Source organism: Mytilus trossulus, chromosome 3 (genome assembly GCF_036588685.1).
Source record: "Mytilus trossulus isolate FHL-02 chromosome 3, PNRI_Mtr1.1.1.hap1, whole genome shotgun sequence".
Taxonomy (NCBI): Eukaryota; Metazoa; Mollusca; class Bivalvia; order Mytilida; family Mytilidae; genus Mytilus; species Mytilus trossulus.
Genome location: NC_086375.1, coordinates 26,425,699 through 26,442,472, shown reverse-complemented (window position 1 = coordinate 26,442,472; position 16,774 = coordinate 26,425,699). Strand labels below are relative to the sequence as shown.

The window sequence follows — 16,774 nt, the reverse complement described above, 5'->3', positions numbered from 1 at the left end:
TTTATTATCAAATTCAATTAATCCAAAAAAACGATAATTATTCCTTTAATATTTATCATTGAATAAGCTTACTTTTATAACCTAATTCCATCTACATAATATACAAATAACAGCTCTAGTCAACAGATGAAGGAGGAGCTTAGAGATTATTTATAGATGCTGAGGTTGTGATGATTTGGATACAAGTTCGTCACAAACTGAAATCTAGTTTATTAAATTCAAAAATGTATCAAGACGGTTGTTATGGATGTAACCAATCTCTGTTATGGCCCGGATATAGAACGTATCCTCGGAAACCGACCTCGTTCCATATTATGGATATTTTACATATTAGACAGGAACAACAAACTCCGTCAGCTTTAGGACCTTTACAGGATTTTTGTAGGACTAAAAGTGTGGAAAATATTGTTTCTCCGATAAATCAAGAACGATTACCGATTATAGGGACACCTAAAGACCTTAAGTTTGGAATTAATCGAATTCTTTCCGAGGATTTTGGACACAAATCGCCAGTAATAAATGGTAAGATAAAAAAAGTAGTTGATATTTTTTTATTTATAAAATTTTAAAATTGTGTTGCTTTAAGGTGTAAATCACTGTTAACTTAAGCGTTTAATTTCATAATTCACAAGAAAATATTATCTTGAGATGGCTTTATTTCGAAAAAAAATGTTTATTTAAAACATGAATTATAAATTAAAAAAAAAAAGATTTCCAACAGATGTCATTGGAACTGTATTTTTTTTTCTTTCAGAAAACAGAAACAAGTTCTCGTTAACAAGGACGTGTGATTGTGGTTCTCCATCTTGCAGTGTTCTTATGTTCTCACAGATGTCATCACACCCTTTTAATTCTCCGCACTATACACTTTATCATTCAGAGACAGAAACTCTTCCAGGTATTTGCAATTTTTCTTTAAAAGTAAAGCTATTTACAAAAGCTTGAATTTAATAAAGGAAACGAAGATGTGTTTTTTTTTTTATTTTGTCAGCAGATTTGAAACAGAATTATTGGCAAATGTATATTCGTTTTTTAAGATTATATATAGCTACTTATAATTTATTAGGGAGTTTTTAACTTACTCTACATGAAAAAAAAGTTACCGCAAAGATTAAAATGTGATTTTTCTTCATCCTTTTCTTTTTCAGTATAATTGAATTAATATTCATTTGTACGAATAATAAATGTATTTAAACAGGTATTTTAAAAGTCTGTAGATTTATTTAAAAATAAAACCCTCAAAATAAGAAAATTGTCCCTGCGAAATATTTTGCTATATGGTTTGCTTGTAAATTATTAATTACAGTTTACTATTTATCTGATCATTTATTATAAATTCTTATATGTATAAAAAAAAAATGGAAATATGCAGATGAAACTTCTCAGGTAGTTTCACGGTGGTATATTGTATATAGAACAGAGAGATGCAAAAAGGACATCTAAGTAAAACGTTGTTTTTTGCCTATACTGCTTACTTCTATAAAATAAGGCACTATCAACACACAATGGTTGATGTCTTATTGCATTTCTATATCCACATTTTATAATGATATGTAATTTTCGATTTTTAAACCTTTTCTGGTACACGTATCTAATAAGGAGATGTTTTAATTTCATTAAATGGGCTCACAAAATTAATATTAAAAAAAAGACATTATTCAAAAAAACCATAAATAATATTAATAATATTATGACACTAAAGTTTTGATATTTCATATTCTAGTTACACTGCATAGCTGTTTTTTGGTGTGGAAAGTATTGTTCGATTTTTTATTTGCTTTAAAATTGAAAAAAAATAAAATAGAATCCATTTGTTGTCTCATAGAAGTTAAAATCTTTCTATTTAAGTTCTGTGGTACTGTCGTGTACTCATTCAGTTTTTATGATTCTTTTGTATGTTATGTATTTTAACAAGACCTCAAGAGAGCTAAAAATCCTTTTGAAATGTCTACTTTGCAGTATATTTTATCAATTTTATTACTATTCCGTGCTTCTTACAAAAGTCAATGTGACAAGGAAATGAGAAAAAAAAATTATCTATCTGTAGTTCATCAACATAGGTATTAAAAATGTCAAGAAAATACAAAAAGACTGCTTTCAATAATACATTGGTTTATTTTGAAAATTTTGACACACAAAAAAAGTCATTGCGTTTTTATCAATATAATTTAATGTTGTAACATAAGAACTCTATTTATGAATACGGTTTTATGAATTGAGAAAATTTTAAGAAACTGAGGTTCCAACTCCTTCAGTAATAAATTAACCATAGATGAATTGGTCTTCCATTTTAGGTTCTTTTTGGCCACACTCTCTTCACATATTTCGGTTGGTTTTTTTTTTACATCATTTGCTTTGAAATATTGAGTTTTGCACATTCCTAATGAATGGTTTATCGAGAAATCCATACAATTTATCAAATGTTATTTTTATCTTTATTAGAAACACGAATAGACAATTAAAAGTGTTCCGAATTGTGTCTCTCCATTAATAATACTTGATTACATAAAATCTTTCACAAACAATTCAATTAAAAAAACAACAAAAAAAAACCAACTTAGTATCCTTAAATATTTATATAACGAATTCAAAAACAATTTATCAAATCACACTTTTTAAATACGCGGCACGATCAGAAATCTTGCCAATAGTAAAAAAGTACAAACATAAACGAAAGTATTGATAAGTTTCACATTTGACTATCACATCGCTGTGTTTCAATATCTCAAGAGTGTTTAAAAAAGCGCTACACCTGCAACTTATCAAACCATCTCTTATTTTCATTGCAACGGACAACAAAATTACAACTTAGAATTTATAACCGTTAGCGAGATAAGAGCACTGGGTCGATTTGTCATTTTGATGTGTTAGCATGGCAATCAAATTCCCATTAATTCTAAGGCATATGTGTGCAATTTTTTATGAACATGAGTTTATTTTTAAATTTTTCGGCCATGATTCGTCGATACCCATGAAAATCAGACATGTCGCAAAATATTATATTTAATAGTTTTTCTCAACGACACCATTAATTATAATTATGTTTAATAAAAAAAAAATTGCAGTCACGTTATTTCAAGATAATAAAAATTTGAAATTTTTTGAAGCGATTTTTTTGTTGCTCTGCAAATATTTTCTTTGGTGATTGAAATACCAAATCATTCAAAAAAATCCTTTTACTGATAATATAAAGGCAATAATAACGACAATGATAAATTGTGTATAATAGGACTCAACACGTAGTTTTGGAAATACTTGTTCCAGGGTGGCGCAAAATACAAAAATGAACAGACTTTCAAGATTTTTTTCTTCTATTTAGTTTTAGTATTATAATTCGTCGTTTCAGAATCTAAAGAATTCTGGATAGTTTCATATTGTTCGTTACCCTAAAATGAAAAATTAAATACACATCATTGGTTGGCTGTTTTTGGTGTTCGCATTTGAAAATATTACCCTGAAGGTATTATATTCTGAAACGGGCCTATAAGAGATAAAGGTTCGTGAAAAGGAAACAAAAATATTGACATGACTTTTAATAATATTTTTGTTTTGTTTTACTAGGCCCGTATTCGATTTTAAATGATGATACCTGTACAAATGGTCAGTCAAAGCGAAAAAGATCATGGTCTAGAGCCGTTTTCTCAAACTTACAAAGAAAAGGTTTAGAAAAGAGATTCGAAGTACAAAAATACGTCACAAAACCTGATAGAAGACAACTAGCAGCTATGCTAGGACTTACAGATGCACAGGTAACCTAAATTGTTTTGAAAAAAAAGCTATTCCAACTTTCTTGAACATGCATGAAATATTTGCCACTGAACATTAGACAAACTCTTCATTCAGTAAGGACATTTTCTTAAAAGTGTATATCAAATTTAATAAAACCCTTTTGAAACTACCAGTACGCCTAAACCCTTTTGAAACTACCAGTACGCCCTCGTAATTCTCATGAATATTTAGAAAGGACAAAACAGCCTAACCCTAACACTGGGACGTTAATACGACGGGGCTTTTTTTTCTGCCCCATAGTAGCGGGGTGTACGTACGTCCCGAAATTGATTTCCTTTACCTAATTTAGTTTTCCTCAACCAAATGCTATGCAATATATCCGAGTGCAATTAAAACTATGTTCTACACTCGATTTGAGAACATAAGAAACAGACATTTTTACTTCTCTCTACTATGATCGAAAGGCACTGAATAAATTTAGATCATGCAAAGTTTCAGCTGTTGTCTGATTGCTTGATTTGTTTTTTATTGTTCATTGTTAGATTCATAAGAATACAAAACAAATATTTTGTTTGTAGTCGCTTCACAACTTGCAGGAGGGAACGCTAGTTCAATGAAACTCAATGGCAGTTCTCTTTTCTGTCAGTGCAAATAAATTATACTTTTTTTTCAAGTAATGTACATATAGTCTTTAAATTATAAATCTAATAGACATATATATGTTATCTACATTCAGTTACCTGGCCTTGTATCTATATCGCTGCTATAATTATGAAAATAATAAATTGCATATTAAAAATCTCCAACTGAGCATTTGCACTAACTTAGCCTCGCTTCAATTTATCTTTATTATATTTTCAATTCATGAAATAAAATTTATTTATTTATTACATAATGTATATGAACTCCATAGCATGGGGCAAATGTATATAAATTAATAAAAACATATTACAGACACATTAAATGAATTGATAACCGCATCTGTCACAACATCTGTGTATCGTACTTATCGTAGATTCGTGTAATAATATGTATTGAAAACACCTGTAAAACACAGGTGATATGTCAAATTGTAATTAGAGAAAACAAATATTTGATTACAACATGCCAAACATGTTACACCTTTTAATTTTTTTACCATACGGAATTTAATTGCATTGAGAAGCATCGTATATTCGATAAAAATGCGTTTTCGCAACTCACCGCAATGAAAACAGACATGCATGTTAGTGTTTCAGTGTTTAAATAAAATGGCGGTTGACTTATTTAAAATATCAATCTCTTATCGTTCACGCTGTTTCATTTTTAACTATAAATTATATCTTTACGTTGGATTGAATGTTTCTTAGCCAATAGATGATATTCTTATGGGAACAAACTGCTCTTCTTCTCGTGATCCGCCGCGATATAGCATTTTTGCGCTCATGCGACGTAAAGCAAACACCAACCAATCAATCAATCTTATCGTGATCGGCCACCGAGTCCTTTATTCGTAGGAGGCAGAATTTATATTAAGTAATCCACCAGAGTACTGATAAGAATCTAATATTATCCCTTTCCTTCAAACGATGAAGTATGCTCATTTATTGTTTCAAAGCTTGGTGACAATTTCGATCATATCTATACCGTTGCATACCATAGACACAGTTAAATCAGTCCAATATATTGGCAAACGTCGTCTATGAATTAAATAAGAGTGCCGGGTTAGAACTTAAATGAAAGATAAAACAGTTTACTAAAAATGTAGATAACTTAAACCTTCTAACTAAATCTCAATAATATGACACTTATAAAGCCAATTATTCCATCCGTTATAAGTCTTATAATTGTACATTTGATTAGAAATGTTCGAAATTCATTTCGCAAGTTCTGTATCTTGACTTTGCTGGGCGAAGGAAGACACAAATAAAGACTTATTATAAAACAAACTTAATAAAATAACTTTCGGTAAAGGTATTTTGGTGTGGCACTCCATTTTGGCATTAATCCAGGACTCGTAGATAATTGTTTGTGTGCTTCGAATTACTGTAGCGAAAATAAATAACGCCATAGTTGGTTATAAAGGTATTCTTGTTCTGCTGTTTCTCCCACAATCGAGACCGTCACATAAATGTTTTATATTTTTGCAAATACTCATTATATTTGTAATGAATGTGTAGTACCATACAATGATTGTAATGCATGTGTAGTACCATACGATAATTGTATAGAATGTGTAGTACCATACGATAATGGCAATGAATGTGAAGTACAATACGATAATGTGTAGTACCATATGATAATGGCAATGAATGTGTAGCACCATACGATAATGGTAATGAATGTGTAGTACCATACGATAATGACAATGAATGTGTAGTACCATACGATAATGGCAATGAATGTGTAGCACCATACGATAATGGTAATGAATGTGTAGTACCATACGATAATGACAATGAATGTGTAGTACCATACGATAATGGCAATGAATGTGTAGCACCATACGATAATGACAATGAATGTGTAGCACCATATGATAATGGCAATGAATGTGTAGCACCATACGATAATGGCAATGAATGTGTAGTACCATACGATAATGGTAATGAATGTGTAGTACCATACGATAATGGCAATGAATGTGTAGTACCATACGATAATGGCAATGAATGTGCAGTATCATACGATAATGGTAATGAATGTGTAGTACCATACGATAATGGCAATGAATGTGTAGCACCATACGATAATGGTAATGAATGTGTAGTACCAAACGATAACGGCAATGAATGTGTAGCACCATACGATAATGGCAATGAATGTGTAGTACCATACGATAATGGTAATGAATGTGAAGTACCATACGATAATGGTAATGAATGTGTAGTACCATACGATAATGGCAATGAATGTGTAGTACCATATGATAATGGCAATGAATGTGTAGTACCATACGATAAATGCAATGAATGTGCAGTATCATACGATAATGGTAATGAATGTGTAGTACCATACGATACTTTGCAACGAATGTGTAGTACCATGCGACAATGGTAATGCATGTGTAGTACCATACGATAATGGCAATGAATGTGTAGTACCATACGATAATGGTAATGTATGTGTAGTACCATACGATGATTGTCTTAACAAGTCAATAATGGATTTTCAATTTTTTTTGTGCGGGACTTTTTTGCTCTTTGACGTGGATTTTTGGTATTTGGCAAAGGTTATTTTATACTGACGGTTACACTATTCACCTATATAGAAGTCTTCTAAAAATTGATTGCTGTGCTGATGTTGTTTAATAAAGCATAAAGTCATAAATTTTGTTTACCTTAAAACCTATATTTTGATATAGCTAATAACCCACCTTACTATACCCTATTTGCAGACAAGACCATTAAACACTCCCGTAGTCGTAAGGTCTCCCAATAACAGAGAATAAAGACAATAGTAAGGTTGAATATATATAATCATGCTTACTTGTGAAAAGTTTGAATTTTGATTGATTGTGGAGCAAAAATAATAATGAATATTTGCAACAAATCTCAGACAAATGCTGTCAACTAAACAGTATTATCACTAATCCAATTCTTATGTAAAAAATAAATGGAAGATAAAGGGAAAGAGAAATCTAGACATATATCATTTTGTCCAAAGTGGACTTTATAGTCAAAATTGTATTATTATGTCAAAACAAACGGTGCAAACAACATCATGAACATCTCAACTGACTTAACTTGATATTTTGGCATTTAATTAACAATTTGATCTTTTCCTGTAGGTAAAAGTTTGGTTTCAAAATAGAAGAATGAAGTGGAGACACATGCAACAAATGAAAGAGAAAGAACTAAGTGAGCAAAAGAGAGACACCACCGACAAACATTGTAGTTCAAAAGAGAAAATCGAAGATTTAGAATCAGATAGTGAGCAATCATCCTAACGTGAAAAATATCGAGAGAGATTCTCATTCGCTGAATTTAATTGTCGGAGTTAGCAATGAAAAATCAGCACGTTGCACACACAATTGATACAATCAAGCACTTCCAGGCTGCTACTGAGTTAAGAGGAATGGTTGTAATATTTATAGTTACTGATATATAAGTTTATATCAATGGATATTATCAAGGTTCAAAGCTTTAAATTAACAATAGCTGTAGCCTATAGATTTTAAAACTGTTTTGTACATACATATTAAATGTTATCTAAATATATTTACACATACTTAGTCATACTCTATGGTCCATACGTCTTTGTTCTAGGTGTATGGACTTGGTTTTGCTCATTGAATTTTCGTTTCCGTTCTCTTACTTGAGTTTGTCTCAACCAAATGTTATGAGACCTATAATCAATGCGTAATGCCACAAAAACACCGATCAAGTTTGAATTTTGGTGTTGTCACTATAATTGATCTAGAGTTATGCCCCTTTATTGGACAGGATAAAAATTTACTCCTGCAAAGTATTCCCTTATTCGACACAAAGATAAATTCTACACAATCTTTTGAAAAGAACAAATTTAACAAAGACTAATAGGGGAAAATCTATGGTGGTATTACACCTCTAGAGTTATGCCTCTTTACAAACGGAAAAAAATGTCATTTCCGTTCTCTAATTTCAGTTTGCCTCAACTTAATGTTGTGGAACTTATATATAATGCTTATTTCAACAAAACACCATATCAAGCATACATTTAGGTAGTCATGGTCACTTTAATCCTTCTAGATTCACCCATATTCTATTGACTCATTCTCCATTTATTATTTATCTTTTTATATAAGGAATTTTAAACAAGACCATACAAAATAAGGCCGTACGGTGACCTATAGTTGTTGATGGTCATTTTGGTCTTTTATGGATAGTTGTCTCATTGGCAATCATACCACATCTTCTTTTTTATAAGGACTATATACAGACATACATATTTTTCTAAGTTTTCATGTAGCTTTTGAAATTAACACGGACTTAATCGTGAATTTCTTTCAGCTGAAGTAAATGTCATATTGATTATGCAGAAACTTTATTAATATTATTTACAAGTATTGAACTTAATTTCAATTAAAAGTATTGACTAGTTATGATTTGATACAAGAATTATTTGGCGTCATGTTACGAATAAACTGTAAAATGCATCTCTCACACGTGTCTTCCGTCACAATGAGTAAAGATCCTTTTACAGAAAATGTGGCACAGTCCTTTATTGCATTACCGGAAACCAGTCTGGTTTTCTTGCCACTGACAGTTACATCAGCTAAATATTCACCGTCAGTGTTGATACCAGTTTTTATCATGTATTGACACTGTGTTGTGAACTGGTTTGAGTAGGCACAGTTACCAGTCAGCATTATTTCAGTACCACAAGAATCATGACGTACTACTACACTACATTCTGGTTCTGAAAAATAATCATAAATCAAATTCTTTTATTATTTCTTTTTTATTTTTAAAATTCCTTTATTTCCATCAGTTGCTTGTTACATTGTCTTCAACAAGTCCAAGCACCTTGTGAAGAATACATATAAATTTCAATTCTATTATATATTAATAAATAAAACATCAATCTAATAAATGTTTCTTAACATTAACTAAAAAATTATCTTCTTTTAACTTCTTTGAATAATACATTCGTTTTGTAAATTCTCTAATGAATAGACAAAAAACATCAAGTCTTTTCATTTTCTGATCAGATCCATAGTAGGATTTATAAATTGAAAACCCAATAATAGTTATAAGAAAGTTAAAGCCAAAGTAATATTTATCAGATATTTTATAGCCAAAAACAATATCTTTCAATGTGACATCTTTTTCTATATTTACTTTTTGCAATAAATTATGAATTTTTCTCCAAAAATCGTGCAAAAAAGAACATGACATAAAGTAATGTTGATAATCTTCTTCAGTAAAGCATTTATTACATAAATCATTGTTTGTGACCTTCCATCTAAATAGTAACTTTTTGGTTGGTAAAATGCTTTGTAAAAGTTTCCAACGATACATCTTTAATTTATTTTCTTCTAAATAGTAAAAAATAAAGTTGTACAATGGTTTCAAATGAAATTCTGTCTGTAATGGTAATACATTTAACCATACATTTATACCAATAGGTTTCACAATTTTTTTCTTTACTAATCTGTTATATAATAACTTATTTGTCAAAAAAGAAATGTCAATATATTTACCATTTATTGACAAACATTGTCTTTTTACATTGACTATACTTCTTGTTGAATTCTCTGATCTAAGACATTGTAGCCAATCTTTTGGAATTGCTTTTTTTTAGGGATGTTAACTCAGCTATCCAGTTGGATTTATTTTCAATTTTTTGCAAAATTACATCTTGTGAAATTTCGCCATCTTCATTTAAAATATCATTTATATAAATTAAATTACCTTTTATCCAATTTTTGAAAAAAAGACATTTGTTATTAAATTTAATGTATTTATTCCCCCAAATAATTTGTTTTCTGATTTCGTAAAAGGTTTTTGGTATATCTGTCTGTCCTCCTCCTAATTCCATCCAGCTTTTTAACACATTTTTATAAAATATTGGCATATTAGGTAGATATTGATCAACTTTATTATAATCCATATTCAAATAAACTGCTAGGCAATTTTTTCCTGAGCATTGTAAATAATTTAAAGGTATAAGTTGCCATCTGGCCATATCTGTATGTAAGATTCTACCTATCCATGATGCTTTTAGTGATTCAAAGTGACTTTCAATGTCAATCATATTTAAACCCCCGATTTCATAACTACCTATCATCGTATTTCTTTTAACTTTATCTGGTTTGTCATTCCAGATAAATTTGAAACATTTTCTTTCTATTTCTTTTTTATATTTTTCTGGACATACGCATGAGCTAGCTAAAAAGGTAAAGAGTGGAATAATTAATGATTTAATTATTAAGATTTTACCTAAAATAGTCAGATTTCTCTTTTTCCAAAGAATAAATAGTTTATCCATTTTATCTATTTTAGTTTCAAAATTTAATTTCTCACATTCTTCATTATTATGTCCAAAATAAATCCCTAACGCTTTTACAGGTTTATCTGTCCAGTTAATATTTGCTATTTTGTCTTTACTATTTTTGAGTTTTCCTATCCATATCCCTTCTGTTTTATTTTTATTTATAATTAATCCGGAATAAGATCCGAAGATTTCAATTTCATTCAATGCTAGTTCGATATCATTTTTATCATTAAAAAATAAAGTTGTGTCATCAGCTAATTGGCTTATTTTAATACAATGTGTTTTTCTATCAAATTTTATCTGAAATCCTTTTATATCTTCGTTATTTCGAAGTCTTAGTGCCAATATTTCAACGGATATGACAAAAAGTAAAGCAGATAAAGGACACCCCTGTCTAATCCCTCTTGAATTCTTAAACATTTCTGAAATCCACCCATTATTAATTATACATGTTTGAATATCAGTATACAAAGTTTTAACCCAATTTTTGAATGATTCATTGAATCCAAAGTGATCTAAAGTGTCTAACATAAATTTCCATTCAAGCGTGTCAAATGCTTTTTTAAAATCGACAAAAACAATAGCCCCTTCTATATTATATATATCTGCATAATCTATAATGTTCTGTATTTGCCTTAAATTAAACCCAATAAATCTATTTTTTATGTATCCAGACTGATCAGTGTTTATGAGTTTTGGTAAAACTTTTTTTAGTCGTTGAGCTAGAACATGGGACAATATTTTAAGATCGACGTTTAATAATGAAATTGGTCTATAATTTTCTAATTTTAATGGATCCCCCTTTTTGAATATTAACGACAAAACACTAGAACGCTGAGAGTAAGTCAATAAATTATCTTCATGACCCTTATTATAAACTTTAACAAGTAGATATTTAAGCTTCTCCCAAAACGTTTTGTAAAATTCTACGGTTAGACCGTCAAGTCCAGGAGACTTGTTTAATTTCATATTGTTTATCGCTTCAGAACATTCCTCAAGCGTTACTGAACCATCACACAATAGTTTTTCTTCATCATTTAATTTATATTCTAATTTTGTATTTTTAATGTATTCTTGGGATAATGTATCATTAGGATTTTGTGATGAAAATAATTTTTCATAGTAGTTTTTAATCTCAAGTAAAATCTTACTTTGATCTTTTAAGACATTGTTTTTTTCATCTAATAACTTATTTATCGATTTTTTAATTTGCCTTTGCTTTTCAAGTCCCAAAAAATATGCATTATTTTTTTCTCCTAATTCAATCCATTTTTCTCTGGCTCTGATTTGTGCACCAATGGCTTTCTCATCATAAATCTTATTCAGTTCTGATTCCAAATTTTTAATACGATCATCCAAATTAGAGTTTAATAAATCTAATTGGTCTCTCTCAACCATCTTTTCCTGTAATTCTTTTTCTAACGTGTGTGTGACTTCTCTTTTGGCTTTAGCTTTTGATTTACAATATTTTACAGTAGCTTCTTTAATTTCAAGTTTTAATATATCCCAAAAAATACGACAGTCTGTATCTCTCTTTTATTATTTCTTGTACTACTCTCAAGATTTTAGCATCAAGTAAAAGGTTTGAAAACATTGAGGTAACAGTGTTAATGTCATATTCCACCGAAAAAAAAGGTACTCAAACTTATCTCTTCTGTACATTGAGTGATTGTCATTTAAAACATTAAAAAATATGAAATTTTACCAGATATAATTAGTGAGCATGGTTACTCGTTTAATTTGAATTAAATAATATTTCATTTTCTAAACACCTTGTACCATAGTATAGTTATGACAGATTCAAGAATATAAATAAAGCATGACGTCATTTTGGGGCCTTATAGAGCTGACTATGCGGCATGGACTTTGCTCATTGTTGAAGGCCCTACTGTGATCTATAGTTTCTGTGTCATTTTGGACTCTTGTGGAGAGTTGTCTCGTTGGCAATCATACCACATCTTTTTTTTTTTTTACATAAATTTAGCATTAGAACTTATATATAGGCATAATAAGGGCCTTATTGTCCCTACTCCTTTGGAGTTTCGAGATACTCATTGTCTTTTGGATTATGAACTTGCAACCTGGTTTGTATATTTAGGATTTATAATAAACACTGTTTTTACCTGGGTGATTACAAGATGGAGATTTTGGCGTTGTTGCTTTACCAGATGGAGGTTTTGGCGTTGCAGCTTCGTCAGACGGAGGTTTGGGTGTTGTAGCTTTATTGGGTGGAGGTTTTAGCGTGGTAAATTCATCCTCTTCATCATTCTGTTCACTGTCATCAATAAATCGCCATGGAGCAGGTGAGGCTGCCAGCGTTGTGGATGCTGCTGTTGGTCGTGGCGTAGGCTCTGTAAAGTTATTTACCGACATTTGTTAGGGTGACAATAGCATAATATGTAAATTATAAATCTGAAAAGTAGTACAACTGATTTGAAGTTGCGAATTTGGAAATTGCTGGCCAAAAGAAAGACCTTAATTATTCAGTTTCTAATGTCACAGTACAGTTATGAAGTAAGGACCTTTAATTAAAGATCTGTGATTGTTGACTACTTTTGTCGTAAATTTCTTTATTAACCAAATTTTATCATTTGAATCACATCAATTATAATGATATTAACACACTTGGTATTAGGCAGATGGTATCGTCGTTGTCTGGTACCTTATTAGTGACCATGACTTAGTGATAGTGATAAAACGTTTTTGATGTGCATCTATGAATTCCAAGAAAATATATATAATTATGGAACGCCATAGCTGTCTTATGTGTCTTTTTTATTGCTTTTCTATTATAAGATGGTGCTTTTCTATTATGAGATGGTGGTTTTCTTTTATAAGATGGTGGTTTTCTATTATAATATGATGCTTTTCTATTATAAGATGATGCTTTTCTATTATAAGATGGTGGTTTTCTATTAAAAGATGGTGGTTTTCTATTATAAGATGGTGGTTTTCTATTATAAGATGGTGCTTTTCTATTATAAGATGGTGCTTTTCTATAATACGAAGGTGCTTTTCTATTATTATACGACCGCAAATTTTGAAAAAAATTTCGTCGTATATTGCTATCACGTTGGCGTCGTCGTCGTCGTCCGAATACTTTTAGTTTTCGCACTCTAACTTTAGTAAAAGTGAATATAAATCTATAAAATTTTATCACAAGGTTTATGACCACAAAAGGAAGGCTGGTATTGATTTTGGGAGTTTTGGTCCCAACATTTTAGGAATTAGGGGCCAAAAAGGGCCCAAATAAGCATTTTCTTGGTTTTCGCACTATAACTTTAGTTTAAGTTAATAGAAATCTATGAAATTTTGACACAAGGTTTATGACCACAAAAGAAAGGTTGGGATTGATTTTGGGAGTTTTGGTTTCAACAGTGTAGGAATTAGGGGCCAAAAAAGGGCCCAAATAAGCATTATTCTTGGTTTTCGCACAATAACTTTAGTTTAAGTAAATAGAAAATAATGAAATTTAAACACAATGTTTATGACCACAAAAGGATAGTTGGTATTGATTTTGGGAGTTTAGGTACCAACAGTTTAGGAATTAGGGGCCAAAAAGGGACCCAAATAAGCATTTTTCTTGGTTTTCGCACCATAACTTTAGTTTAAGTAAATAGAAATCAATGAAATTTAAACATAATGTTTATGACCACAAAAGGAAGATTGGTACGGATTTTGGGAGTTTAGGTCCCAACAGTTTAGGAATTAGGGGCCAAAAAGGGACCCAAATAAGCATTTTTCTTGGTTTTCACACCATAACGTTAGTATAATTAAATAGAAATCTATGAAATTTAAACACAAGGTTAATGACCATAAAAGGAAAGTTGGTATTGATTTTGGGAGTTTTGGTCCCAACAGTTTAGGAAAAAGGGGCCCAAAGGGTCCAAAATTAAACTTTGTTTGATTTCATCAAGAATTGAATAAATAGGGTTCTTTGATATGCCAAATCTAACTATGTATGTAGATTCTTAACTTACATACTTGATGAAATCAAACAAAGTTTAATTTTGGACCCTTTGGGCCCCTTTTTCCTAAACTGTTGGGACCAAAACTCCCAAAATCAATACCAACTTTCCTTTTATGGTCATAAACCTTGTGTTTAAATTTCATAGATTTCTATTTACTTATACTAAAGTTATGGTGCGAAAACCAAGAAAAATGCTTATTTGGGTCCCTTTTTGGCCCCTAATTCCTAAACTGTTGGTACCTAAACTCCCAAAATCAATACCAACTATCCTTTTGTGGTCATAAACATTGTGTTTAAATTTCATTATTTTCTATTTACTTAAACTAAAGTTATTGTGCGAAAACCAAGAATAATGCTTATTTGGGCCCTTTTTTGGCCCCTAATTCCTACACTGTTGAAACCAAAACTCCCAAAATCAATCCCAACCTTTCTTTTGTGGTCATAAACCTTGTGTCAAAATTTCATAGATTTCTATTAACTTAAACTAAAGTTATAGTGCGAAAACCAAGAAAATGCTTATTTGGGCCCTTTTTGGCCCCTAATTCCTAAAATGTTGGGACCAAAACTCCCAAAATCAATACCAGCCTTCCTTTTGTGGTCATAAACCTTGTGATAAAATTTTATAGATTTATATTCACTTTTACTAAAGTTAGAGTGCGAAAACTAAAAGTATTCGGACGACGACGACGACGCCAACGTGATAGCAATATACGACGAAATTAAAATTTGAACCACTTTTTTATTATGTGATGGTGGTTCCGTGATTAACCGGTTGTGTGGGGAAGCACTTATGACAGGACGATTGCCCGGATAGTGACAGGACGGTTGACCGGACGTGATATAAATAGTCATAACTTTTTTGTTATTCGGTAGATTGGTTTAATATGTGTAGACCTTAAAGATATTAAAATGTATTTTAAGAAAAACAAACAGAATTAGTGAAAAAAATATTTTTGAGCAAATAAAGTTGACCGGACGGTATTCACATCCGCCGATATACGCTATACAGATATTCAACCCCTCGACAACAAGTGTTGATATATCTTTTCTTTCACAATATTTGTCCATGAAATTCAGGAATCTGTGAGAATAATGAATATTGGATACGACAATATAAACTTTATAGTAAAAAAAAAAAGTTTGTCTCCGAAAAAAGTTGACCGGACGGTGTTCACAATCGCCGATGTTCGCGTTAATCATATTGAACTGATAAAAAAAGTGTCAATATCTTATTTGATTTACAATATTTTTACTCGAAACTAAGAAATCTACGAGATCAATAAATACTTGATATGAAAATATCAACTTTATAGTAAAAAAAAATGTTTTTCTTAAAAAAAAGTTGACCGGACGGAATTCACATTCGCCGATATATATGCTTTAAATATATTGATGATCGACACAAATGTCAATATCTCTTTTATTTTACCATATTTGTCCATGATATTATACAAATATAGCCTTTGTATGAGGTGGATACAAGGATATATTGACCTTAAAGAAGTATATTGACTGAGGACGAAGTCCGAGGTCGATATACTTCTTTGGGTCGATATATCCTGTATTGACCTCATACAAAGGCTATATTTGTTATATTATTAATTTCCGACCATATTTGTATCAAAATCGTCATTTAGGTTTGTTGGAATTTTATAAATATTACATCAATTTGTCTCCTTGACAATAACAACATATTAGTTGTTATTTAATTTACTTTTTTTTTTACATCTTATGTATTTGAAGATTTTTTCCGTCAAAATTATTGATCACAGAATATCATGTGTTTCAAAACGTTAAACGATATCCTGAAATTCATTACATGACGTCAGAAAGTATATCGGTTTTTATACGACCGCAAATTTTGAAAAAAAATTCGTCGTATATTGCTATCACGTTGGCGTCGTCGTCGTCGTCGGCGTCCGAATACTTTTAGTTTTCGCACTCTTACTTTAGTAAAAGTGAATAGAAATCTATGAAATTTTAACACAAGGTATATGACCATAAAAGGAAGGTTGGTATTGATTTTGGGAATTTTGGTCACTACATTTTTGGAATAAGGGGCCAAAAAGGGCCCAAATAAGCATTTTCTTGGTTTTCGCACTATAACTTTAGTTTAAG

The 16,774-nt window shown here is 30.6% G+C and overlaps 2 protein-coding genes across 2 annotated transcripts in view; one reads left to right on the top strand and one right to left on the bottom strand.

The window, feature by feature from the left end:
• The first annotated feature begins 221 nt into the window (after positions 1-221).
• Positions 222-7,750, top strand: LOC134710583 (H2.0-like homeobox protein). Its single transcript, XM_063570959.1, has 4 exons — positions 222-522; positions 755-898; positions 3,562-3,749; positions 7,499-7,750. The coding sequence occupies exons 1-4, from the start codon at positions 225-227 to the stop codon at positions 7,655-7,657; spliced, it is 789 nt and encodes a 262-aa protein (XP_063427029.1). The 5' UTR covers positions 222-224; the 3' UTR covers positions 7,658-7,750.
• A 1,038-nt stretch (positions 7,751-8,788) lies between these two features.
• The window catches only part of LOC134710582 (zonadhesin-like), a 34,989-nt gene continuing 27,003 nt past the window's right edge, over positions 8,789-16,774 (bottom strand). Inside the window, exons 21-23 of the mRNA XM_063570958.1 lie at positions 12,810-13,037; positions 10,632-12,137; positions 8,789-9,108 (exon numbers count right to left, since the gene is read on the bottom strand). Of these exons, the coding sequence (XP_063427028.1) occupies positions 8,789-9,108; positions 10,632-12,137; positions 12,810-13,037 (2,054 nt within the window). The remainder of the gene's footprint in view (positions 9,109-10,631; positions 12,138-12,809; positions 13,038-16,774) is intronic.